This window comes from Rhincodon typus, chromosome 9 (genome assembly GCF_021869965.1).
Source record: "Rhincodon typus isolate 14 chromosome 9, sRhiTyp1.1, whole genome shotgun sequence".
NCBI classification, from domain to species: Eukaryota; Metazoa; Chordata; class Chondrichthyes; order Orectolobiformes; family Rhincodontidae; genus Rhincodon; species Rhincodon typus.
The window spans coordinates 84,687,735-84,714,151 of NC_063340.1; the positions used below are offsets into that span (position 1 = coordinate 84,687,735).

The 26,417-nt window shown below is 43.8% G+C and overlaps 1 protein-coding gene across 2 annotated transcripts in view; it reads left to right on the top strand.

Moving 5' to 3' along the window:
- arfgef3 (ARFGEF family member 3) overlaps positions 1-26,417 on the top strand; it is a 152,118-nt gene that overhangs the window by 86,044 nt on the left and 39,657 nt on the right. For both annotated transcript variants that reach the window (XM_048601100.1, XM_048601101.1), the window contains 10 exons: positions 216-323; positions 997-1,212; positions 8,637-8,747; positions 9,450-9,600; positions 11,865-12,176; positions 17,683-17,816; positions 20,004-20,149; positions 20,881-21,060; positions 24,152-24,293; positions 26,139-26,261. In XM_048601100.1, coding sequence (XP_048457057.1) covers positions 216-323; positions 997-1,212; positions 8,637-8,747; positions 9,450-9,600; positions 11,865-12,176; positions 17,683-17,816; positions 20,004-20,149; positions 20,881-21,060; positions 24,152-24,293; positions 26,139-26,261 — 1,623 coding nt within the window. The remainder of the gene's footprint in view (positions 1-215; positions 324-996; positions 1,213-8,636; positions 8,748-9,449; positions 9,601-11,864; positions 12,177-17,682; positions 17,817-20,003; positions 20,150-20,880; positions 21,061-24,151; positions 24,294-26,138; positions 26,262-26,417) is intronic.

The window sequence follows — 26,417 nt, forward strand, 5'->3', positions numbered from 1 at the left end:
GTTTAAATGGACTCTGTAGGCTGTTTGCTACAGTGTGCTGTTTAAATAGACTCAGTAGGCTGTTTGCTACAGCGTGCTGTTTAAATAGACTGCTTGATGATTATATAGGTTTATTTGCTGCAAAATAGACTGTTTTTCATGAGTGCTTCCACCCAGTCTCCAACTGATTGGCATTAAACATGCTAAATCAATGCTGTTCTGTGTTTTATTTGCAGATATGGATGGCCTGGGAAGCAGTGCAGTAGGAGGGCAAATGGTCAGCACAGCAGCAGAACAATCTCCTCTTGCCCAGGAAAAGAACACCCCCGATTCTGTGACTGCAGGTAAAAATTAGGAGCGGGAGTAGGCCACTGAACCTTGGGACCTGCTCCACCATTCAATAAGCTGGTGGCTGATCTGATTGTGGCCTTAACTCCGCTTTTCTGTCTGTGTCATCATAACCCTTGCATCCCTCTAACCCAAGCTTGAATAGATTCAATGACCCAGTCTTCACTGGTCTCTGGGGAGAGACTTCCACACTCTATAGAATCTCTGAGAGAAAGCTAATTCTCTTCACATTAGTCTCAAATGGGAGACTCCTGATTTTTCAATTCTATCCCTGAGTTCTAGTCTCTCCTACATCCTCTCACCAGCCAAGACTTTTGGATCTCACATGTTTCAGTAAGATCACCTCTGTATCTCTATCTTGCCACTTTACACTGAAGAACCGGTTTACTTTCTAGCTCCTTGTGGGAGCCATTCAGACAAAGCAGCTACTAGATTTGAGCTACCAGTGAGTGTTTGTGTTTGTTAAAACCTCACTCAAAAGACCACAATGGAGAAGCTGTGTTTGTTCCCTTTACAGCAGAGAGGGTTCAGAGAAGATTTAATAAAGGTGCTCAATAGTGTGGTAGAGTAATTTACAAAATACTTAAAGGGGTAGACATGGCAGATGTAGGTGAGTCTCTGAACCTCTCTGAAATGGATATTTTTATTTCCTGTATTTTTCTTTATCAGGAATGTGTTTTGCCCGGTTCATTCTGATTGGCTGCTGGAAGAACCTGATTGACACTCTCTCTACTCCCCTGACTGGTCGGGTGGCTGGCAGTTCCAAGGGACTGGCATTCATACTGGGCACAGAGGGCATTAAGGAGCAGAACCAGAAGGAGAGGGATGCCATCTGCATGAGCCTGGATGGTCTCCGCAAAGCAGCTAGGCTCAGCTGTGCACTAGGTATGTGGGTATTGCCTGGCTGTTTTCAGATTTGCTTGTTTTCAGTGCTGGTCCGTCACACTGACATCCCATCCCCATTGCCTCACAGTACTACCTAAAGTATCATATGTACTCAAGTAATAGCCAATCAGTTGTGACGATGCTTGACTTCAAGAGGTGTACTTTGTCCTGGTTTCTTTTAAGATACAGATTGAACAAGAAATGCCAAGCAGTCTGTAGTAACGTAAACAGCTTGTGAAGCCTTGGGGGGATTTTCTCTAAAGTTGGAACAGTAGAAGCAGCCTGGATGGGTGTGGCCAGCCCTCTCAGACCAGGATTTATAGTTTTTTTTTTAGCTTGAAGATTCAGCAGACGCTGCTGGAGACTTGAAGAAGCAGAAGCTATTTTTCCCTCTCTCTCAGTTACAGCTAGATACTGGGGTTTCGAAAACCTACTGCGGGCTTTGCTCATGAGAAAATCTGTTTTCTGAATTTGCCTTTTTGCCCGAGGGGTGTGTTTGTGGGCCTTTACTATATTGCAACAGTTAATTAGCAATACTTACTGTATGTATTATTCTGTTAAGTTTTCCAATAGAGTTAAGTTATTCTAAGTTCTTTCTTTTGTTGTATTTTAACTGTAGTGTTTTGCTTAACGTCGAGTATTTTGACCAATCAAATTGTATCTGGAACACAGCACTTCACATTTACCTTTAAAATAAGAAAAAGTTAGGGTCTAGGCTACCTTCTCAAAATATTCTGAGGGGGCCTGGTCTGGTCCGTAACAAAGTTGACCCCCGATGTTTGGCACAAGCATCCTTTGTTTTACAAGTACCTTGTCTTTGAAGCAGAGTTTGGTCGGAACAGTCAAATGAGTCTTTTTGCTAATTGCTGTTTCCTCTTTTAAATTGTCAGCCAACTAGCAGATAACCTGGGCCAGTCATTTCGTGCTGAGTTCAGGACCATAGCCAGCAACCAGTGCCAGTGTCATTCTTGGCAGTTCCAAAGGTTTGACATGGATTTCAATCCCTCCATAAGACCTTTAGATAGAGTCATTGAGTCATACAGCACGGAAACAGACCCTTTGGTCTAACCAGTCTATGACAAACACAATCCCAAACTAAGTTAGTCCCACCTGCCTGCTCCTGGCCCGTATCCCTCCAAGCCCTTCCTATTTATGTATCTCTCCAAATATCTTTTATGTTGGAGCACAAGTAGGCCATTCAGTTCATCAGATTTTCTCCACCAATCAATGAGATCATGGTTAATGTGATAATCCTCAACTCGAGTTTCCTGCCTTTATTCCATAAGCCGTGATTCCCTTGATGGTGAAAATTTTTTCTTATTTCAGCCTTGAATGTACTTAATGATCCAGCATTGACAACGTCTATGGCAAAGAATTCCACAGATCCACTTCCCTCTGGGAGAAGGAATTCATCCTCATCTCTATCTCATATAGGTGCCTCCTTACTCTGACTCTCCCACAAGGGGAAATAACCTTTCTGCATCTACTCTGGCAAACCCCCTAAGAATCTTGTACATTCCAATAATGTCATCTCTCATTTTCTAAAGGCCAATGAGTATCTGGCCAACATCTCATAAGAAAATCACTTCATACCCAGGATCAGCCTAGTGAACCTTCTCTGGACTGCCTCAAATGTCTATATATCTTTCCTTGGGAAATTGTTCACAGTACTCCATTACTAATTGGGATTTCTTTGTTCTCTAGCAGCACTGGTTGGTCACTGCTGCATCCAATCCACACACTTCATAGTGCTACTAAAATACCATTACTAATGTCTTGTATGATTTTAGCAAGAGCTCCACATTTTTACCCTTTGAAATAAAGGTCAACAGTACATTTGGCTTCCTTAATACCTGCTGAACTTGTATTTTTTTTTTTGTGATTCATGCTCAAGCACCCCCAAAACCACCCAGCACTGTAGCTTTTTGCAGTCTTTCTCCATTCAAATAATATTCAGCTGTTCTATTCTTCCTGCCAAAGTGCACAACCTCACATTTTCCCATACTATATTCCATCTGTTAAGGTTTTGCTCATTCGCTTAACTTGTCTATAAAGGGAAAGTCACATAGTTCCAGAGGGCTGCTGTCTTATTAGAGAGAGATGTCTGGTGGTGGTTTTACCTGAGGGTCACCACACCTCAGGCGAAGGGTGACCTCAGCTAATACGGTCGGTTCTGCTATAACGCATGTTCCTTCATCGTGAATTGGCCTTGATGTGATTCAAGAATTTAGACCGCTATTTGTAGAATGCAAACTTTCCTTACCTACATTGGCTATAACGTGATTCCGGCCCCATTAGCTTCTTATAACGCAAGATCGCACGAGAACGAAACTGTTGCCTTATATCAGAACCGACAGTACAGCAATTGAACCTGCACTGTAAGCATCACTTTCACATCACATTACAAACCTGCTATAGGCAGGGACGTTTTTCACTTGAGAGGCGACCTTAGAGAGGTTTATAAAATAAATGAGGGATATAGATAGGGTTAATAGTAGATGTCTTTTCCCTAGGATGGGGAATTTCAAGACTAAGGGGCACATTCTTATGGTGAGAGGAGAGAGATTTAAAAATGACAGGAGGTGCAATTTTTTTACACAGAGAGTGGTTTGTGTGTGGAATGAATTTCCTGGATGTGGGTACAATTACAACGTTTAAAAGACACTTGGATAAGTACCTGGATAGGAAAGGTTTGGAGAGATATCGGCCAGGAGCAGTGATTTCAGTCACTGATGGAGAGATGATTTGAATTACTCTCTGCTTGGCAAACCAGGACTTTGTGCTCCTTTCACTTAATGTTTCCCTTTGTCTAAAGCTTAAACATTAACCATAGAGAACTAATCCTTTACAAAAGGAGCAGTGAGTGAGAAAGTGAGGAAGGGAGCAGCTGTAACAGACCAAGAGATGTTAAGAATGCAAACATAGAAAGCAAAATGCTGTGGAGACGGAGGAATATCATATAACAAGCAAATACCCCGTGACATTGTTCGTATCATCACTCTAAGGTACACAATGATTGGAGAGGCAGTTTTAGTGTCCTAGTAATATCACCGGTAATCCAGAACCTCAGTCTGATATTTTGGGTTTGAATGGCAAATGGTGAAATTTGACTTAATGAAAAAATCTGGAGTCAGAGCCAACCCAATGGCAACCAGCTAACATTGTTGCTCTCTCATTTTTTCCCCACCGCACGGATGTCCAAAAGTGATGTGCGGAAACAGCTTCTAAAAGCTAATGAGCTGTCACGTTGACATGACCACAATTGTCATTTCAGAAAGGAAATCTGCCACCCTTATCTGGTCTGGCCTACATATTGCTTCAGAGCCACAGCAATGGTGTTGACTGTTTCAATCTGGTCTACTCCACTGGGTAATTAGGAATGAGCAACCAATCCTGGTCTAGCCCAACGCCGCACACATACCACGAATGAATAGGAAGAAGTGAGGCCACACTGCCATCTGGTGGTCACGCCCTACTGAGGGGGCACTCAGGCTTCATCACTTGGCATTTCCAACATTGAACAGTGACATAAAGTAACAAGACCAAAAAATCGGCGCAACAGGGTGTGAAACTCCTGGACAGGAGAAATGTGCATTTGCAAAAGTTTTAGGACTGTATTTGGATAACCATTGTAATTAAAGAAAGATTTACAAGCACCAGATGCCTCAAAGAGTTTTTCGAGCCCTATAGAAATAAAGTTGTTGTTGTATGGTAGGAAAATTGCAGATAATTTGCACACAGTGAGCTCCCATATACTACAGTGAAATAAGAGACTGAATTGTCTCCCCTAGTTTTCTTAAAAATAATGCCGTGGGATCTGCTACATCAAGATGTGCCTTGGTTTAATTTCATCCAAAGACTGAACCACCTACAGCCCAGCACTCACCCAGTACTGCTGTAAAATTTAAGTTTGGCAGTCACAGATTAAACATCAAGGGGATCAAGCTCATAAGTGATTTCAAAGTTGTTTATTAAGAAGAAACAGTTTAAATATTGTGCATAAATTAAATGAATGGAAAAGACACACAAACCCACAACAGATGCAATTCCCTGGCCTCAGAGGATGGATAGATATGTCTTAGTGTTCAATGTCCATTGGCAGGTGCTCCTTCTGTTTCTTGACACAGTGTTCAGTTGTTCTCTGGTTCCCTTCTGTTCGATGAAAGTGCACACTGCCCTCTCGAGCACCCGTTTACAATTCTTATTCCTAGGCACCTGCCCCATGTCAATCACTTCATGGAGCCCAACTGAAAAATTAATGAGGTACCCAGATTGGAAGCTCCCCTCAGGTCTGTCAACCTGCCTCGAGGTCAGCTTATAGCTTATCTGAAGTAAAGTCCCACCTGTTAATTCCTGCCAGACTTATATCTCGACTAGAAGGCACAGGATTCATTCCATTGATTCAGGAAGATCAACCTGTACCAAAACCTTGTCAGGTGACTCAGAAAAAATTATTTTCTTTGGCTGTTATCTTTCTTTACCTCTCTCCCTGGCAGCTCAGAACTATTTTTCTTTCCAAAAGTTGGGAGAAGGGAAGAGAAGCAACATGTGGAAATGTGAATGAGAAACAGGAGTAGGCCATTCGGCCCCTCCATTCTGCTCTGCCATTCAATGAGATCATGACTGTGGCCTCAAACCCACATTCCTGCCCACCCCCATTAACCTTTAACTCCTCTTTTGTATGTTGGTGCATACGTTCGAATCTATTTCCCTTGGTAGTCAAGAATCTATATACCTTAGCCTTAAAAATATCCAATGACCCTGCCTTCACCAGTGCCTGGGCCTAGAGAATTCCATAGACTTAGAACCCCTGAGAGAGAAAAAAATCCTCCTCATCCCCTTTTCAAAAAGTTTTTTAAAGTGTGCCCTCTAGTTTCAGTCTCTCCCAAAGTGGAAACATCCCTTCAGCACCCACCCTGTCAAATCCCCTCAGGATCTTATGTATTTCAACCTTCTGTATACGGTCCACAATTCTAAATTCCTAAATCTACTACTATTTTTCCTGTCAGACTGGTTCACCGTGAATGTGTTGCCACTGGGCTATAGTTGACTCCTGTAGGTGACCTATTTTGAAACTTATCATGCCAACATTGGCCAGTGTGATTCATGTGGTCCTATTATCTTCGAGGTTTGTTGTTGTGTCAGTAAAAAAGCTCTCGTAAATGGATTGGCAATTTCACCAATGCTTGACTTGAGCCACTCAATTACAGGTTGAATTCCCAGGAGACAGTGGGTTCACTCATCTCGGACAGAGTAGTGCTTGGGCTGCTGCTTGGCAACCCCAGGTCAGGGGGATTCCTGCTCTGAATTGCTTTCCAGGAGATTCCTACTGGAATTGTGATTGCCCTGGTTTTACAGCAACTCACATCAAACCTTGGCTGCAATTTGTCAGGATGCAATGCAACAAATGCACAAGAACCCTATGAACATGAAAGATGTGAAGCTGATAGAGCAGTTTCTAGAGTGCAGAGGATTGTGGGTAATGTGGCAGCCATTGTTCATAGTATCATAGAATCATGTAGTACACAAAAGATGCTTTGGCCAATCAAGTCTGTATCACCAAAAACATACTATTACCTACACTAGTCCCACTTTTCCACACTAGGCCCATGGTTTTGAATGTTATGCCACCTCAAGGACTCAACAAAATACTTTTTTAAAGTTTGGAAGGCTTCTTGCCTCAACTATCCACCAACGCAGTGCATCCAGATTCCCACCATCCTAAGGGTGAAAAGGTTTTTCCTAAAATCTCCTCTAAACTTCCTGCTTTTCACTTTAAAATTATGCCCCCTTGTTATTGACCCTTCGACTAAGGGGAACAGCTGTCATCTAGTCGTCTGTCCATGCCCCTCATAATCGTATACACATCTATCTGGTCCCCCTCAGTTCCAGAGAAAGCAACCTAAACTTATCCAGCTTGTCTTCACCAGCTAAAATGCTCCATCCCAGGCAACATCCTGATGAATCTCCTTTGCACCCCCTCCAGTATGTTCACATCCTTCCTATAATGTGGTGACCAGAACTGTATGCAGTATTCCAGCTGGGGTCTAACCAAACTTCTGTACAGCTCCACATGAGCTCCCTTCTCTTATGAACTATGCCTCAACAGATAAAGGCAAGCATCCCATACGCCTCTGAACTACATAAATAATCTGTCCTTTCAACTTCAGGGATCTGTGGACAAGCACCCCAAGATCCCTCTGTTCCTCTGAGGTGCCTTGTGTCTTGCCATTCATTGAGTACTCCCTTGTCTTGCTCCTTCTTCCAAAGTGTATTGTCCAACATTTATCAGGGTTAAATCCCATCTGGCACTGATCTGACCACCTAACCAACCTCTTTATATCCTGCTATAAGCGAACACCTTCCACCACTGACACCCATCTGGCAATTGACTGACTGCAGCGATGATTGTTGTGTTGGGTGATCTTTCTTGGGGCCTTCCAATGTTAGAGGTGGGAGTCACATGACAAAGCTTTACACAACACAGATCCCGGTTGGCAACCCAAACTGGCAACAGTTTGAGGAACGTTAAACCATGGAGATCAGTTTGAGGAATGTTAAATGATGGGGGACTGAGTTTGAGAAATGTTAAATGATAGAGAGATCAGTTTGAGGAATGTTAAATAATGGGGGATCAGTTTGAGGAATGTTAAATGATGGAGAGATCAGTTTGAGGAACGTTAAATGATGGGGAGATCAGTTTGAGGAATGTTAAATGATGGGAGGATCAGTTTGAGGAATATTAAATGATGGGAGGATCAGTTTGAGGAATGTTAAATGATGGGCAGATCAGTTTGAGGAATGTTAAATGATGGGGGAGGTCAGCTTAAAGAATGTTAAATGATGCAGAGCTCAGTTTGAGGAATATTGAAGATGGGGGTTCAGTTTCAGGAACGTTAAATGATGGGAGTCACATTGAAGAATGTTAAATGATAGAGGGCTCAATTTGAGGAATGTTAGACAATGGGCGGGGTCAATTTCAGGAATGTTAAATGACAGGGGGCTCAATTTGAGGAATGTTAAACAATAGGGGTCAGTTTGAGGAATGTTAAACAATGGGGTAAGCTCAGATGCTCAACTTGGACAGGTCATGAAGAGATGCCCTGTTAAAAATCATATGTGAAGCCACTGTGATGTCTGGCTAGAGTGTGATCACACTCTGGTAAAGAAACATTCTGCTTAGGAGGGTAGAGATTTTTCAGAATCTATACGCGCGCGCACACACACACACACACACACACACACACACACAGGTACGCACATTCCTCAGTTACTTGCATGTGCACACACACATTCACACACAGATGCACACAGTTGCATACACCTGTGCTCACTCATACACGCTATTCGCTAGACTAAAACAATAACTTTTGGACAATTTCATGGTGAGTTAATGTTACTGAAATATAAACTTTCTTTTGTAGGTGTTGCAGCCAATTGTGCCTCAGCCCTTGCACAGATGTCAGCAGCATCATGTGTCCAGGATGAGAAGGAGGAGAAGGAAACCCCTGAGACCACTGACCCCATTGCACAAGGTACTAAAGATCCACACATGGCAGGAACATAGTTCCTTAGTGAGACCATGTGCAGTTTTGAAGGAAGGATGTTCTGGCTGTGGAGGGAGTGCAACAAAGGTTTTCCAGACTGATTCCTGGGATGGCAGAGTTGACATATGAAGTTAGACTGGATCAGTTAAACCAAAGTCTACTGGTGTTTAGGAGAATGGTGGTGGGGGGGGGTCCTATCTTATAGAAGCCTTGAAAACTCTACTAGGACTAGACAGGGTAAACACAGGAAGGATGTTCCTGATGACTGGGGAGTCCAGAAGTCACAGTCTAAGGTTATGGTTTAGGCCACTTAGGGCTGAGATGAGGAGAAATGTCTTCACTCGGAGAGTGGTGAGCCTGTGGAATTCTCTGCCACAGGAAACAGTTGAACCTGAAACATTGAATGCTTTCAAGAAGGAGTTGGATATAATTTTTTGGGCTAAAGGGATCAAAGGGTATGGGGAGAAAGAGGGAACAGGAGACTGAGTTGGATGATTGGTTCTGATCATATTGAATGCGGAGCAAGCTTGAAGGGCCGAATGGCCAACCACTGCTTTTTTCTGTGTTTCTACATTCATATGTTTATCTGCCTGGGCTTCCTATGGTGCTGCCATGAGCTCAGAGTGGGAGAGGGTCACTTACTGATGCCATGATATAGATGCAGGCTGATTTTCTGTTGTATCTCCACAGTGAAGCAGAAAGTGGAGCAGAAGCTGGAGCAGATTGGGCGGCCACAGGGTGTTCAGCTCCACACGGCCCATGTTCTCTGCATGGACGCCATCCTCAGTGTGGGGCTGGAGATGGGCAGTCACAATGCGGACTGCTGGCAACACGTCTTCAGGTATCGTCCACGATGTGATCCCAGATGGTGCTCAGTCACATTTCCCCCTGAGTGAAGCAGGAATCTTCAGGAGGCATTAGGAAGGCTTGCTGAAGGGTCATTGCCCAGAGCACAGGAGTGAAGGAAACAATAGCAGGAAAGAGAAGCTGGATCAGAAAGTAGCAGCTAGATGGGACTAGACTTTGAGGAGCAGCCTGCCATAGCAGAAACATTATAGTTTTGTAAAGTACTATGGCTTACCAACCCAACTGTGAATTCTATTCCCCAATCCTTTTCTGTTCACTAAATGCAAATGACAGAGGAACTGGGGTAGGACCAGTTTCGTGGTCACACTAGGTACCCCTTACTTCCATACCAGTTACCTCAAGTCTCTGGGCTCAACACACGGAGAACGGTAGGGCCTTGGGAATCTCTGGCAACAGCCCCTAGCTTTCCCAGTGGATTGGGAGAGTCTTGTTGCAATCCCCTCGCTCTCCAATTAGACCCCAGAACATAATGTGCTGAAGTCCCTCAAGGTTGAGCAGAAATCTTCAGTTGGTCTCTTGCCCCAGATGTCAGGGTACCTCTAGGATCCCTGAGGGGCCCTGTAACTCCAGCCCGATCACTGGCTTCCCCGGCAGATCTAGCTGCATCCTTGCTGTGTTCAAATCATTGCAGAGACTCTAAAAATTAATTTATTTACACTGTATGTACATGTGGTGCCATGGAATCAATTTAATTCAATTGGCTGGTCAGTGGTGCCAACAATTGGATTCAATTCCTGAAGTGGCTAAAGTTACCATCTTCTTCTCAACCTCTCCACTCCCCTGAGGTGTGGTGACCCTCAGGGTAAACCACCACTAGTTCTCTCTATCTCTCTCTCTCTATATGATGAGAGAGCAGCTCTGTGGTCTGGTAAGACTATAGTGACTTTTCACTCATAATGCCAAGTGAAACCACTTTGCAGGAAAACCCAGGCCTTTTAAGGGGATGACCATGACCTAGTGGTAACATCACTCCCGTAGTAACCTTGAAGCCCAGGTTTATTTGGAATCAAATCCCAGGAATATTGAATAAATTTTGAACTGAAAATCAAGTTCAGTAATGTTGGCATGGACCTATCATTGATTGTTGTAAAAACCCATCTTGGTTCACCAATGGCCTTTAGAGATTATAAATTCTGTCAGTATTAGTAACTGCAGACCCACAGCAATGTGTTTGATTCTCAATCACCCTCTGAAATGGCCTAGCCACTCAAGGGGTTCAAGGACAATTAGGGACGGGCAATAATATTTTTAAAAAATTCATTCAGGTTGTGGGAATCAGTGGCTGGGCCAGCATTTACTGCCTATTCTTAATTGGTCAGAGAGTGGTTAAGAGTGAACTCCGTTGCTGTGGTCTGGAGTCACATGTAGGCCAGACCAGATAAGGATGGCAGATATCCTTCCCTAAAGAACATTAGGGAACCAGATAAGTTTTTACGACAATTGACAGTGGTTACATGGTCACCATTAGGCCAGCTCTTTATTCCAGATTTTACTGAAGTCAAATTTCGTCATCATTATGGTGGGATTTGAATTTATTGTCCCCAGAACATTGGCCTGGGGTCCTAATCAGGTGACATCACCACTATACTACCATGCCCACAAAAATTAGAGAATTTCTCTAAAGAAATGAATTATCAGTATCCAGTTTCCCCACTGCTTGTGAAATAGCAAGTGGTTGCATGTTATGAGACTTGAAAGGGTTCAGAAATGATTTACAAGGATGTTCTCAGGGTTGGAGGGTTTGAGTCATTGGGAGAGGCTGAATAGGCTGGGGCTATTTTCCTTGGAGTGTCGGAGGCTGAAGGGTGACCTTATAGAGGTTTATAAAATCATGAGGGGCATGGATAAATGAATAGTCAAGGCCTTTTCCCTGGGGTAGGGGAATCTAAAACTAGAAGGCATAGGTTTAAGGTGAGAGTGGAAAGATCTAAAAGGGTCCTAAGGGGCAACTTTTTCATGCAGAGGTGGTGTGTGTATGGAACGAGCTGCCAGAGGAAGTGGTGGAAGCTGGTACAATCACAGCATTTAAAAGGCATCTGGATGGGTATATGAATAGGAAGGGTTTAGAGGGATATGGGCCAAATACTGGCAAATGGGTCTAGATTAATTTAAGATACCTGGTCAGCATGGACAAGTTGGACTGGAGGGTCATACATACATCTGTATGACTCTATAGTTTACAGTGTGGTTCAGTGCCAGGGGAATCAGCTGTAAATGTGTTTCCATTTCTCTGTACAGAGTGTGCGAGTACATCAGTACGTTGGAGCACAGTCAGTTCAGTGACGGAGGCTCGCAGCCTCCCATCACCATCACACAGGCACAGCAGGCATCCAGCTCCCTGCAGCCTGCAGACATAGCACTGAACTCCATCAAGAACCCCAGCACCGAGCTGGACACCAATATCGGCAACCCCGTCATTCAGGCGGTCACCATTCAGGAGCTGATCAAGGACAACTGCAAGGGGAAGGCATTTGACTTCCGGGGAGGAGGCGTGTTGAACGGGAACAATGCGGCCAGGGCTGTCTGCACACTCTCCACACTGGCTGACAAGTAAGCACATGGGAGTCTTGGCCAAGGTATACTGCACCCTTCGTGAAATTCCTATGGGAAAGCCTAAGGAAATGTCCAGTATGTCAATGTATGTGAGTGAATCCAGGGCCTATAGATCTCAGAATCATTCAGTCATGTGTGACTCTGCCCACAAGGAGCTCCCTCGTTCATTGTCTCTGATGCTTCATCCTAAGCCGTTCTCTTTGCTGTTTTAGTCAATAGTGGTTTGCCATTCCCTTCCAATCTTGTGAGCAGAATGAGGAGGCAGGTCCTTACTCCTGTGGTGCTGCTGAACAATTATAGAATCATACAGCACAGAAGAGGCCCTTCAGCCCATCAAGAATGTACTGCCAAAGCTACACTAAACCTACACTCATCCCACTTTCCAGCACTAGGCCCATAGCCTTGAATATGACATTTCAAGTGCTCATCCGAGTCCTTTTTAAATGTTACGAGGCTTCGCACCTCAATGACCCTCCCAGGCCCTGTTAAGTCTGCTGGGGTAAGGAGAAGATTCACATTTATTTCAGAAACATTTGACAGTTATTTCACTTTGCCATATGCAGTCTCCAAGTCAATGCAGGATCATGTCACATGGTATCACTTCCTGTAATTGTATATGCTGTCTCATTAGCAGGTAACACAGTGAGACACAGCATAATTCACCCAATATAAAATAGTCATTAATAAATCCAATAGGGAGTTCAGGAGAAACATCATTATGCAAAGAGTGGTGAGATTATGGAACTTGCTACCAGTTCTGTCAAATACCCATTGTCTGCACTGTGGTTAAAAGTTTAGATTATGTTATTATTGGCTGGAAATTTGGGTTATAAATGCATTTTTTTTTGGTTTGCAGTTCTGAGAAGGTAATTTGTTTATTTGTTAAAGGGTCAGAATCTCATTTTATTTAGCAATGGGTCAAAATAGCATTTACAAGAAATCAAGTGACTAAATCTAAATGACTAGGTAAGCTACCTAGTGAGGTAATTTTTGAAACGTTTACAAAGTTGAACTTTTACAACTCAGAAACAAAAGTCGGAGGCAGGTTTAGTTCAGAAGAAATGATATATACCAGCAGATCTGCTGTTTAGCAGTCTCAAAATAGTCAAAGTAGCTGGGAAAAAAAAAACCTGAGTTTTTCCCCTTAGAGTTCAGCGAGAGAAGTCAATGAATTAGCCTGTGTCTCTGATTCTCCAAAAGAGACTGAAAGGATCATTCCTGTTGAATGTGTAAAAGTTCACCAAAAGGAAGGAAACACTTGCAACCTTGTCAGTTTAGTTAGAAATTGAAGAGTGAAGATCAGATTGATAATTCAGAGGTTGAGTATCTGTAAAGGATATTGTTGGGAATATAGTTGTTTATGATAAAATATTTAAAAGTTGCCTTTTTTTTCTTATTCTTTGTGTAATATGTTATTTTGTTAAAAGTACATTGGCAGCCTCTTGTAAATATGATCAGTGACTGGCCACTATGGTAATAAAATGACAGAAGTAAAAGTTATGATCTATCAAGTCAGGTTGTACTTTGAGATCTGATGTGTCCAGTATTGCCATCACCTGGGATCATAACAACTGCAAATACTTTGTAATTCAAAATATTCATACTTTTCATAGTGTCAATACGGCTCTGAAGGGTGCTGTTCAGACCATTGAGTCCATGCTAGTTCTTTGTAGAGTCCCATTTCCTCTGGTCCTGCAAATTGATTTCCCTCGAGTGGTCATCCAGTTTCCTTTGGAAATCATCGATCATCTCTGCTTTCACAGTAGGCAGTGGGTTGCAGCTCATTACCAATTGCTGTGTAAAGTCCACACACCCTGCCTCTCCTCTTCATAGCATTAAGAAAATTATTAAGAAGTAACTAAATGGTTTGCCTTCTATTCAGTTTTCCTCAGATACATCAAGCAGCATTGGGTGAAAAGTTAATTAATGTTGGAACTGTAACTCTGATTTAGATTTAGGTTTTAGATTTTATTGTCATGTGTACTCAAGTACAGAAGTACAGGAGTACAGTGAAAAGTGTTTAATGTCGCCACACATGGTGCCATCTTAGGTACTGAATACCTAGGTACAAAAAAAACATAGGTACAAGGTAGAAAGAGAAATGAGAGTTAAAAAGTGGTGGATGATTTATTGTGCAAATACTCAATTTTTTGACCCAAAATTCTTTTTTTTAATATTCATTCACAGGATATGGGCATCACTGGCTAGGCCAGCATTTATTGCCCAGAGGGCGGTTAAGAATCAACTGCCTTGCTGTTGTACAACAGCTTATGTTTCTATGGTGTATGAAATGCAGAAAAAACACTCATAGGTACTTCACAAGAGAGTAATCAAACAAAAATGGATGCTAAGCCAAAGATGATGACATTAAGGAAGGTGCTTGAGAGCTCGGTTGAGAACAGAAGCTACATCTGGTCATGACTATTCTAACACACTCCTGCCTGGCCTCCCACATACCACCCTCTATAAACTTGAGGTCATCCACAACTCTGCTACCCTTGTCTTTTCTCCTACCAAGTCCCACTCCCCTGTGCTCGCTGACCTACATTGGTTCTCAGTTAAACAATGTCTTGATTTTAAAATTCACATCCTCGTTTTCAAATCCTGATTTCTGGAATCTCTTTCAGCTGTCTAACCCTGTGAAGTACCTGTGCTGCTCTAATTCTGGCCTCTGGAGATGCCTCAGCTTTATTCACTCCACCGTGATTGGCCATGCCTACACCGTAAATTCTGGAATTCGCTCTCTAAACTCTCTGCCTTTCTACCTCTTTGTTCTTTGGCCACAGTGGTATCTACCTTCCCTACTAGCTGCTTATGTGGCTTAGTGCCATGTTTTGTTTTATAATGCTCCTGTGAAGCACCTTGGGATGTTTCATTAAGTGAAAAGTGCTAGGTAAATATAAGTTGTTGTTAAGGACCATTGGAAGAATGGCGGAATAGGTAGAGAGGTTTAGCGATTGGAATTTCAGGGAATATGGGACTGAAACGTGGGCAAACTGATGCACGAAAGAAAGCAAGACAATGTTTACCACAAGGCCCACATGGAGAGAACTATTGGTAAAATCCTTTGAAAGAGTGAGACACAAAGTCTGAGCAAGAGAGCATAGAGTCATAGCAATGTACAGCAGGGAAATAGACCCTTTGGTCCTACTCGTCCATGCTGACTAGATATCCTAAATTAATCTGGTCCCATTTGCCAGCATTTGGCCCATGTCCCTCAAAACTCTTCCTATTCATATACCCACACAGATGCCTTTTAAATGTTGTAATTGTACCAGCCTCCTCCACTTCCTTCGGCAGCCCATTCCATACACACACCACGCTCATGGTGGAAAAGTTGCCTATTTAGATCCCTTTTAAATCATTCCCCTCTCACCTTAAACCTATGCCCTCTAGTTATGGACGCCTCTATCCTGGGGAAAAGACCTTGGCTATTCACCCTATCCATGCCCTTCATGATTTTATAAACCTCTATAAGGTCACCTCTCAGCCTCCGATGCTCCAGGAAAAATAGCGCCAGCCTATTCAGCCCCTCCCTTTAGCTGAAACCCTGAAGATAAGACAATAAAATTCTGGTGTGGGAAAAACCGACAGGACAGACCTTATCACCTCACTAATCACAATTGGCAGTTCATTTTGTTAGGAATAACACAGACGATTAAACAAGGAGTACAATTCTAAAGGATGTTCAGAAACAGAGGAATCGGGTGGGGGGAGGTTAAATTCTTTTCAAAAGCCAATAAAATCAAATGAATCAATTAATTTAAGAGGCAACCCTTTGTGTTGAAGCAAACTAAAAGCTGAATTCCAAAGGAATTTAAAATCAAATTTAAATTAAAATATTACTCGGAGGGGAGATATTGCACTCCAGCCTCAGTGATGTCCACAGGTTACAGAACACCTTGAGTGTACCAGTGGGCACCATGTGCTGCCTGTCCTAAGGGGCACATGGGCATGGACGTAGCCATGGAACAGAGGCAGTCGGATCTAATGACATCCTCGATGGCCCACTGACTGACCCTGTTAATGGATGCTGTGGAGCAGACCCAGGAGCCGACGCACAACGGGATCCTCCAGACTACCAGAACCCCCTCCGTACTAGGTGGCCAAAGGTCAGACTTGTGGGACTGAAATGCTACTGAATATATGAAGGAGGAACCTTTAACTAAAGAAACCAGGGGTTGGGGGGGTGGTGGTGCAGTTGTTTTAACCTGACACAAGCTGCCTGAACATGGGGCTTCAAAGCCGTAGGAGTATGGGCAGTTTAGGACCCCTTCAACTATCTCAACCTTCTACCACCCAGCACTGTGGTGTTCACCTCTGTGCATTATATGTGAGCATAAATCTTTCATAGGGTAGTGCAGGATGCCAATAAAATATATAACATCATGGACTTATTATGAAGGCCATAGAATGCAAAAGCAAGGAAATTATGTAAAGCATGTATAGAATTTTGGACTTCTGCATCCAGATTTGGCCCTACTCTTTTGAAAGATGTGATGGCTTTACAGGGAGTGCAGAATAAATTGATGAGGAAGGTTGCAGGGATGAGAAGTCTCAGTTACAGAGGTAGAGTGGAGAAGTTGGGACTGTTCTGCTGTTGAGAGGTTCAAAATCATGAAGGGATAGGGACAAACTGTTACCACTGGTCTAAGAATCAAATAGAACAGGAACAGATTGAAGATAATTGGCAAAAGAAACAATTGAAACAGGAGGAGGAACTCGTTCACACAGGGAGTGTTTGCCTGAGAATGCAGTAGAGACAGATTCAATCAAAACGTTCAGGAGGGAACTAGATTGTTGTCTGGAAAGGAAGAATGTGGTGGGCTACAGGGAGAGAGTAGGAGAATGATATGAAGTGAGCTGTTCATTCGGAGAGGTGGTGCAGACATAGTGGACCGAATGGCCTCCTTCCATACTGTAGCAATTCTGTATGATACTGTGATTCTGCAATTTCACAAAATCACAGAAGTGTTGTGGCACAGAAGGACACCATTCAGCCCATTGTGCCTGTTCCAGTTTTTCAAATGAACATTTTAACCAAGAGCCAATCTCCTGCCTATTCCTCATACCCTTGTGCACTATTTCTATCCCAGTAATCATCCAAAGCTCCTCTTAAATTCCTCCATTGAACCTGTCTCCACCATATTTCTAGGCAGCATACTCCTTACCCTAACCACTCACTGTATGAAAAGGATTTTCTTTACTCCACATTTGCTTCATTTGCAATTCACTTTAAATCTGTGCCCTCCTGTTCTTGATCATTTTACAAACAGAAACAGTTTCTGCATACCTACTCTATCCAGCTTGCTCGTGGCTTTGAAACCCTCTTAACATATAATCTCTTAGCCTTCTTCTTTCCAAGGAGAAGAGTCCCACCCTCTTCAATCCATCCTCATAACTGATGTTTCTCACCATTTACTCTTTCATTTTTCTCTTCTTCAATCTATCTCACTCTTCCTTTTCTCTCTCCCCTCTTCCTTCTGCCCCCCCTCTCTCGCAGGTTATTTGAAGATGCTGCTGTGAAGCTGAATCTCAACGCTCTGGTGGGATTTCTCAATCAGCTGAGGAAAGTGTCACAGGCTCAACTCTTTGACTCTGTTACAGAAACTGTGGACTACTCACTAGCAATGCCAGGTAACACTCAGCAGTTCTTCTAACCTTCTATCACTCCCTACAGTGAGGTAGCTGGGTTACTGGTTTAGACTTCAGTGACCAAAGCAGTTTTAAGCACAAATGTGGAGCAGACAGAAATGTCCGCCCTGTAAGCTGTGTAAGCCCAGGGTAATTGACCGGTTCCTGGGATGGCAGGACTGATGCATGATGAGAGACTTGAATCAGTTAGGACTGTATTCACGCAAGTTTAGAAGAATGAAGGGGAATCTGGTATAAGCCTATAAAATTCTAACAGGACTAGACAGGGTATGCATAGGAAGGATGTTCCCGTTGACTGAGGAGTCAAGTGGATGACTATTTTGGCTTCAATCACCTTTTCTACTTACGTTGCCACTTTCAGGGAACTGAATGCCTAGATCCCTCTGTATGTTAATGCTTCTCAGGATTCTGCCATTTACTGTATACTTCTCTCCTGCATTAGAAATTCCAAAATGCATCACCTCACATTTGTCCGGATTAAATTCCATCTGCCATTTCTCCGCCCAAGTCTCCAGCCTGTCTTTATCCTGCTGTATCCGCTGGCAATCCTCCTCACTATCCGCAGCTCCCCCAACCTTTGTGTCGTCTGCAAACTTTGGTGAGCCCATGGAATTCTCTGTCACATAAAGCAGTACAGGGCAAAACATTGAATGTTTCCAAGAAGGATGGTAGAATGAAGAGGTTGGGTCTGATCTCCTTGTAGAGAAGAAGGCCTGGGGGGGATTTGATAGGGGTTTTCAAAATCACGAGGGGGATGGATAAAGTAGATAAGGAGAAACGTTTTCACACAGTGAATAGTTAGGTTATGGAATGCACTGCCTGGAAATGTGGTGGAGGCAGGTTCCACTGGGGTGCACAGAAGAGAGCATTTGATGATTATTAAACAGAAATGGTATGCAGACATATGGGGAAAAGGCAGGAGATTGGCACTAGGTAATAGATAGGCCAAATACCCTCCTCCTGTGTGTTAACACTTCTGTTATTCTGTGATTCAATGAAGGAGTTAGGTATAGTTCTTAGTGTAAAATGGATGAAAGGATATGGAGAGAAAGTGGGTACTGAATTGGATGATAAGCCATAATCATATGAAATGGTGGAGGCTTGAAGGGCCAAATGGCCTACTCCTGCTCCTATTTCCTATGTTTCTATGAATTACTAAATGTGACAAGACTTATGATCCATTGCGTTCACACCTACCCAGGCAATCTCGTGGTACATAATCGTGGAGTTGCTGACTAGTGACAGTGATTAGCCTTTATCACAGAGTGTGTCTATGATAGAGTCAACCCTGGGGATGGGGAGGTGTGGGGACTCACCCATCAGTTGGAGACAGCCTTGCGTTGCCTGTATCTGACATGGCCCCTTGGATGAAGTGCACTTAACTAGGCATTGGTGGGCCCTCTGTGGACCAAAGACTCTGAGAGAATAAGTTCCTTTTTCTTGGAGAGCTGTTTGCCAGTTTGAGGCTTAGCAGTGCCACCAGGAAGACAGTGGCTGTTGTCGGTACTACAGCCACCCAAGGGCCAAGATCCCTGATGGACCCAAACATGGGAGAGTAATGGCGGCTGGACTGCAGTGAATTATAGTTCACAGGGAGCAGAGTCAAGAGGTGGCTCTCAGTGGAACAATGCCAGATCCCTCCATTGGACACCAAATGCCTTTGAATGAGGAGCTCCATACCCACCAGCAGCCTGTCAAGGTTTACTTTCTGGGCTTCCTGTGTGGCAAGTCACAACTCATGGGCGAGGCTGCACCCCACGGAGGCCAGGCCGAGCATCCACAAAGAAAGCTTCAGCTGTTGAGGGCAACAAGAACTGTTTTCCTGTTGGCTGGCTACTGGACCATGATCTCTAAGTGTTCAGGCCATAGTGAAGTGTATGGACTAGACAGAATGGGAAGAGCTGTGGTCTGTGTGACCTCCACTAGTGATCAGTGTGTTTTTCTCCTTAGGGTACAGGCAGGGAAGATATACACAAGTTTGTTAAATGTGTCAGGGCACGTTGAGAAAGGAATCCGGAATGCTGGGCCTTATAAGTATGGACACAGAATCTTGCATGTCTGGTTGAGAAGGATAAGGAAGGAAAGTTAACCCTTAGTCCCAGCTGTTATTTATGACATTGATGAGAACGGATGTGGTTGGTTTTTAATTCCTTCTGCTCTGGTCGACAGGAGACGCTAGATCTACCCACGAACAGAGGAGTGGTCTACATCTCTTCCGACTTGGTGACGTGATGCTCCGAATTGTGCGGAGCCGGTCCCGTCCTCTCTTGCACCTCATGAAGACCTGGAGTGTGGTGGGCCCTCACTTAGCAGAGGTAAGTACCAATTCCATTCCTGTATTCCCACTGTCAGGGGACTGACCTCGTTGGCCTTTGGTATCCACCCCAAGTGTAGTGCTGAGGGAGTGCCGCACTGTCTGGGGAGTTTGCTTTCAGATAAGAAATTAACCCGAGACTCTCTCTGCCCCCTCGGATGCACATATCTGAAAGGAGAGCAGGGGAGCTCTGCGCGGTATCCCGATCAATGGTTTGTCCCTTGTCTAATATCAGTGATCTGATCATTAACAACATTGTGGCTAATTGGGCACATTACAAATGGTGGCTACACTCACAATTTGAGGAAGATATCTGCTCAGGGTTGTGAGTTGCGGTGGGTTTGGGGCTGTTTTGGATGCCCCATGGGGTAGTGGAATCCAGAGTTCAGGATTTACCTCTTTCGCTTTCCTTGTCAATTTCCCCTGTGCCTCATTGTTAACGCATTTGGACGCAAAATTCAAATGGACAAGTTGTCGTCACTTTGAACAGATTGGTCATAAACTCCTGCCAGATCTGAGGAAAAGATCATTGACCTGAAAGATTAACTTGCTGCCTGCTGTTACTAACCTTCCTGGATCCATTTCCTACAAATATTTTCTTATTTTTATGTTGATACATGATGACTTCTGGAAATCTTCATCAGCTGAGAACTGAAGTAGTTTTTTAATATAATATGTTTTTCTCTCCTTTAGTTTCATTGGAACTAAATAAGGATTTTTTGCTTTGTCCAGGCTGCCTGTCACAAGGAGAGGCACATTTCCCAGAAAGCCGTTTCCTTTATCCATGATATTCTGACTGAAGTTCTAACTGACTGGAATGAGCTGCCATATTTTCACTTCAACGAGGCCCTTTTCCGACCATTTGAACACATCATGCAGTTGGAACTATGTGACGAAGATGTGCAAGATCAGGTAGGATACGATGTCAGCTGGTAAACGTCACCAGCCACAATTCCCCCTGTTAGTTCCCCTGACCAAGCTATGAAGGATCCAGCCCTGAGGTTCTCACAGCTCTCAGGTCTTGGCTGATGTGATTCCTGGGCTCCTGGTTACCATGAAGCCTAGGCCTAGTCATTTACTGACTCCCAGATTTCTGCCTACAGTGGCACTGTGTTGAGTTTTAGGGCCTTTGGTCAGTGGACTTGAAGGCTACCTTCCCACTATCCACCAGTATCTGGCCTGTCTGAGCGTTATAGGGGATGGGAGCAGGGGATGCTGTCAGACAGTCCATCATCCTAGGGCCCATTGAGGTCCTAAAGTGGTTAGCTTTAGTTGGGGCTCATATGGGACAAAAACCCTCCCTCTCTTTGAACTCCCTCCAACTCTCCTCAGTGTTTGATGACCTTTTGTGAATCACCAAGTTAGGAGTTAATAATTACTTTAGAAAGTCACCAGAACAAGCTAGAAGGCTTAAAGTAGGGCAGTTTGCAAAGACAGTGTTTGTATTAAAATTTAAGTGTAGGAAGTTATGAGTTTGATCTGATTGAGGCACTTACAATGATGGAAGGAGTTAGTAGGAAGATGGAAAAGGGGCAGAATAAGAGGGCATACCCTTAAAATTAGAGTTGGGCCATTTATGGATATTGTCGGGAAGCAACTCTTCAAATGATGGGAACCTGTAGCTTGCTCTTCCCAGGAATCTTTAGAGACTGATGGGAGGAGCAGGAAATCAGTTAAACACATCAAAACAGGATTCAATTGAATTTCACTAACCAGGAATATTAAGGTTTGCAGAGCTGAGCAGGGTAATTAGAAGTAAGACCATAAAATCCAGGAGCAGAAGTAGACCATTTGGTCCATTGGGTTTGCTGTGCCATTCAGTGAGATCATAGCTGATCTGGTAACCCTTAACTTCACTTTCCTGCCTTTTCCCCATAACCTTCAAGCCCCTTACTGATTACAAACCTGTCTGTTGCAGCATTGAATATACTTAATGACCCAGCCCCAACAGCTCTCTGCAGTAAAGAATTCCATAGATTTCTCAGATTTCCACAGAAGAAATACCTCCTTATCTCTGTCTTAAATGTGTGCCACCTTATTCTGAGATGATGCCGTCTGGTCCTAGACTCTCCCACAAAGGAAACAACTTATCCATATCAAGTCCTGTATGAATTTTCTCTACATTGGTCTCCTGTACATTGGGGAAACAAAGCACAGACTGGGTGACTGCTTTGCAGAATGCCCACGTTCTGTCTGCTAAAAAGCTCTGGTTGTCTGCCACTTCAACACACCACTGTGTTCCCCAGCCAACATCACTGTCTCAGACTCGCTGCAGTGCTCCAGTGAAGCTCAGTGCAAGCTGAAAGAACAGCACCTCATTTTCCGCTTGGGAACTCTGCAGACTTCAGCACTGAATATCGAGTTCAACAATTTTAGGGCCTGAGTGCCTTCCCCCATGCTTTTCCCTTACCCCACCCATAAGGCCTTGTCACCATATGGGCTGCTACCACACACAACCCATTGTCAGCTACAAATAGTCCTCATTAGCAACTGTTCATTTGCCCAGACTGACCTTTATCCCGCCCTTTGTCTGTTCAACTGTTTTTCACTCTCTTTGGGCTCTATCTCCACCTATCGTTTACTCCTCCCCCTCCCCCCGTTCCATCTTATACATAAAAACCAACCTTGATCTAACTACCGTCAGTTCTGAAGAAGGGTCACTGGACCCTGGAAACGTTGACTCTGATTTCTCTCTCCATAGATGCTGCCTGACCTGCTGAGTTTCTCCAGCAATTTCTGTTTTTGTCTCTGATTTCCAGCATCCACAGTTCCTTCAGTTGTTTTTCCTCTAAAAACCATGTATGTCTCAAGCAGTAAATCATAAATGAGAGATGTAACAGGCATAAGGGGCTGTACTTCTTTTCCAAACTTCCCGTTTGCTTCCTTTCTCTCTTTTGATTCTGTAGAGAGGCACACCTTGAGAACTGCTGCTCAGACAACATGGCACAGTCAAATCTCAGATTGGCCGGTTCTTGTTGGTTGAGGGTAATAGGGTGATGGAAGAAACCTGGGCAGGTGGGGTTAGGATGCAGATCAACCCCCAATCTCGAACTGAACAGCAGAACAGGCTCAAGGGGCTGAGCGGCCACTTCTTGCATTCTTCAATGTAAGAATGGGGAAGGAGGAGCAGGGAGGTTATGGGGTAACCATCACTATAAAAATGGACATTAAATTTATGGGACAAAAACAGAAGATCCTGGAAAAGCTCTGGCAGCATCAGTGAAGAGAAAATCAGAGTTAACGTTTCGGGTCCGGTGACCCTTCCTCAGAACTGGGCTTCAATTTATGGGCTCAGAGATAGTAGGAACTGCCGATGCTGGAGAATCTGAGATAGTAAGGTGTAGAGCTGGATGAACACAGCAGGCCAAGCAGCATCAGAGGAGCAGGAAAGCTGACGTTTCAGATCTGGACCGTTCTTCAGAAAATGAAGCTCCTCCTTCCTCATTCTTACATTGAAGAAAGCAAGAAGTGGCCGCTCAGCCCCTTGAGTCTGTTCTGCCGTTCAGTTCGAGCTTGGGGGTTGATCTGCATCCTAACCCCACCTGCCCTTTTCTGAAGAAGGGTCCAGACCCAAAATTAGGGGAGGCACGGTGGCACAGTGGTTAGCACTGCTGCCTCACAGTGCCAGGGACCAGGGTTCAATTCCGTCCTCAGGCGACTGTCTGTGTGGAGTTTGTACATTCTCCCCGTGTCTGCAAGGGTTTCCTCTGGGTGTTCCGGTTTCCTCCCATAGTCCAAAGATGTGCAAGCTAGGTGGATTGGCCGTGCTAAATTGCCCATGGTGTTCAGGGATTTGTACATTAGGTGGATTATAGGGGGATGGGTTTGGGTGAGTGCTTTGAGGGTTGGCGTGGACTTGTTGGGCTGAAGGGCCTGTTTCCACACTGTAGGGATTCTATTCTATGAAATGTCAGCTTTCCTGCTCCTCTGATGCTGCCTGGCCTGCTGTGTTCATCCAGCTCTACACCTTGTTATCTTCAATTTATGGGCTTCTGCTTTTTAGGTGATCACATCGATTGGAGAGCTGGTGGAGGTTTGCTCCCCACAGATTCAGTCTGGCTGGCGACCACTCTTCAGTGCATTGAAGACCGTGCACAGTAACAAGTCTGATGTGAAGGAATATCTGATTGGTGACTACTCAATGGGTGAGTAAAGTAATGAGTACTCTCCCCAACCAGCACTGACTGTACTGTCTAACAGCTCATCTGAGTCATTGATACAATACCGTTTCATTAAGAGAAGTGATAAGAAATATTAGTTTATATTTGAAATGTTCAACAATTGCTCGTAATTATTTAGCTCAGAGTTACTGTTCTATTTCTCTTACGCCACTAATTCCGTTATTATAAATCCTGCATTTACTACATTGTCATTAACTATCTCTCATTTATAACACTGACTCTGTGGCATACCATTCCTTGCTGCCATAAGCTCCCATGAATAGCTTATTGCTCCTGTCAGAACAACAGCATGTTCTTATTTCTCAGCCAACAGTGCTCAGTCACAAACTCTGCTCCCTAGCCACCAGTTCCATCCTTCCCCCAGTTTTGTTCCGAGACAGAATCAGACTTTCTGCAACCCTAGATCCATGTTTGACCCTAAAATGAACTTAAAACTGCATATCTGCACCTATTCAGACCTCTGTCTCATTGTCCAACACTGCCTCAGCTCAGCTACAGCTGAAACCTTGCTTTTATTACCTCTAATCTTGACTATTCTAAGGCATTTGGTCTCCCACATTCTACCTTCTCCCAGTGTTTGTGGGAGCTCACTGAACTCAAACTGACTGTAGAATTTCCCACTCTGTAACATTGACTACATTTGAAAAGTACTCTGTTGGCTGCAAAGTGCAGTGGGATGTCCAGCAGTTGTGACCTATGCAATATAAATGCAAGTCTTTCATTTGTTTATACCACTCAGTATTTGATGCTTTTCCTCCCATTATATGACATTACAGCTAGAAGGTTATACTAACACTATGATACACTCCCTTCACGATGAAGATTACAATGATAGCACAATCATTCACTCTCTTTATAATGCTGCCAGTTATAATACTGTGTAGTACCTTTGCATTTAGTCTAACATTCGCCCAGCTGAAGCAATGCCTTTGTGAGAAGTCTCATCAAAAGCCTCTCAGTTTTGGATGTGTATTGTTATTAAAAGGCTAAAACGGACCTGACCTGTAAATGTTCTGTGCTGTATTATCAACAGTGTTATTGCCATAACGGGGCTGTAGGAGCAGTGGTTATATGAAGCACCTTGGGATGTTTAATTACAGGAAGGCACTGAAAGTTGTTACTGAGCTAGCAATTTGGAAACCTGGGCTAATAATCCTGTGACCTGAGTTCAACCCCTGCCTCAGATGCTGGAAAATTTATTTCAAATTCACAAAATAAATTAGAATAAAAGTAATGATATAAAGGAAACCACTACATTTTTTGTAATCTGGTTCATTAATGCCCCTTTAAGAAAGGAAATCTGCCATCCTCACCCAGCCTGGTCTACATGTGACTCCAAGCCCACGACAACGTGGTTGGCACTTATCTGTCCTTTGAACTGGCCTAGCAACCCATTCAGTTGTCTCAAGGGGCAAATAGGGATGGTGGAACTCTGATCCAGAAAGAGATTGTAACTCCTATGGGGACTGGTTCCCAGATAAAGAAGAAAGAAAATTACAGAACAGGAACAGGCCCTTCGGCCCTCCAAGCCCGCACTGACATGCAGCCCATCACAACTAAAACCCCCTACCCTTCCGGGGACCGTATCCCTCTATTCCCATCCTATTCATATATTTGTCAAGACGCCCTTTAAAAGTCACTATAGCATCTGCTTCCACTACCTCCCCTGGCAGTGAGTTCCAGGCACTTATCACCCCCTGTGTAAAAAACTTGCCTCGTATATCAAAATATCTGGCTACGATGGAGTTTGGTTACAGGCTGACGGACTGTGTTTGCTGTCATGTGATGAGTGGCTTTGTTTGTCGACAGGGAAGTCCCAGGCTCCGGTTTTTGATGTCTTTGAAGCATTCCTCAACACGGATAACATTCAAGTGTTTGCTAACGCAGCCACTGACTACATAATGTGCCTTATGAAGTTTGTCAAGGGTTTGGGTAAGCTTGCTGTTATGGAAAATTAAGACTTTGTTCACACAATGATTAAAAAATTTACAGCACTGATATTACAAATTTGATCCATGAATTAGATTGCTTCAGAGCCTCATTTAGACCAAGTCTCCAGTGATGAATGCAATCAAGAAGTTGCCACTG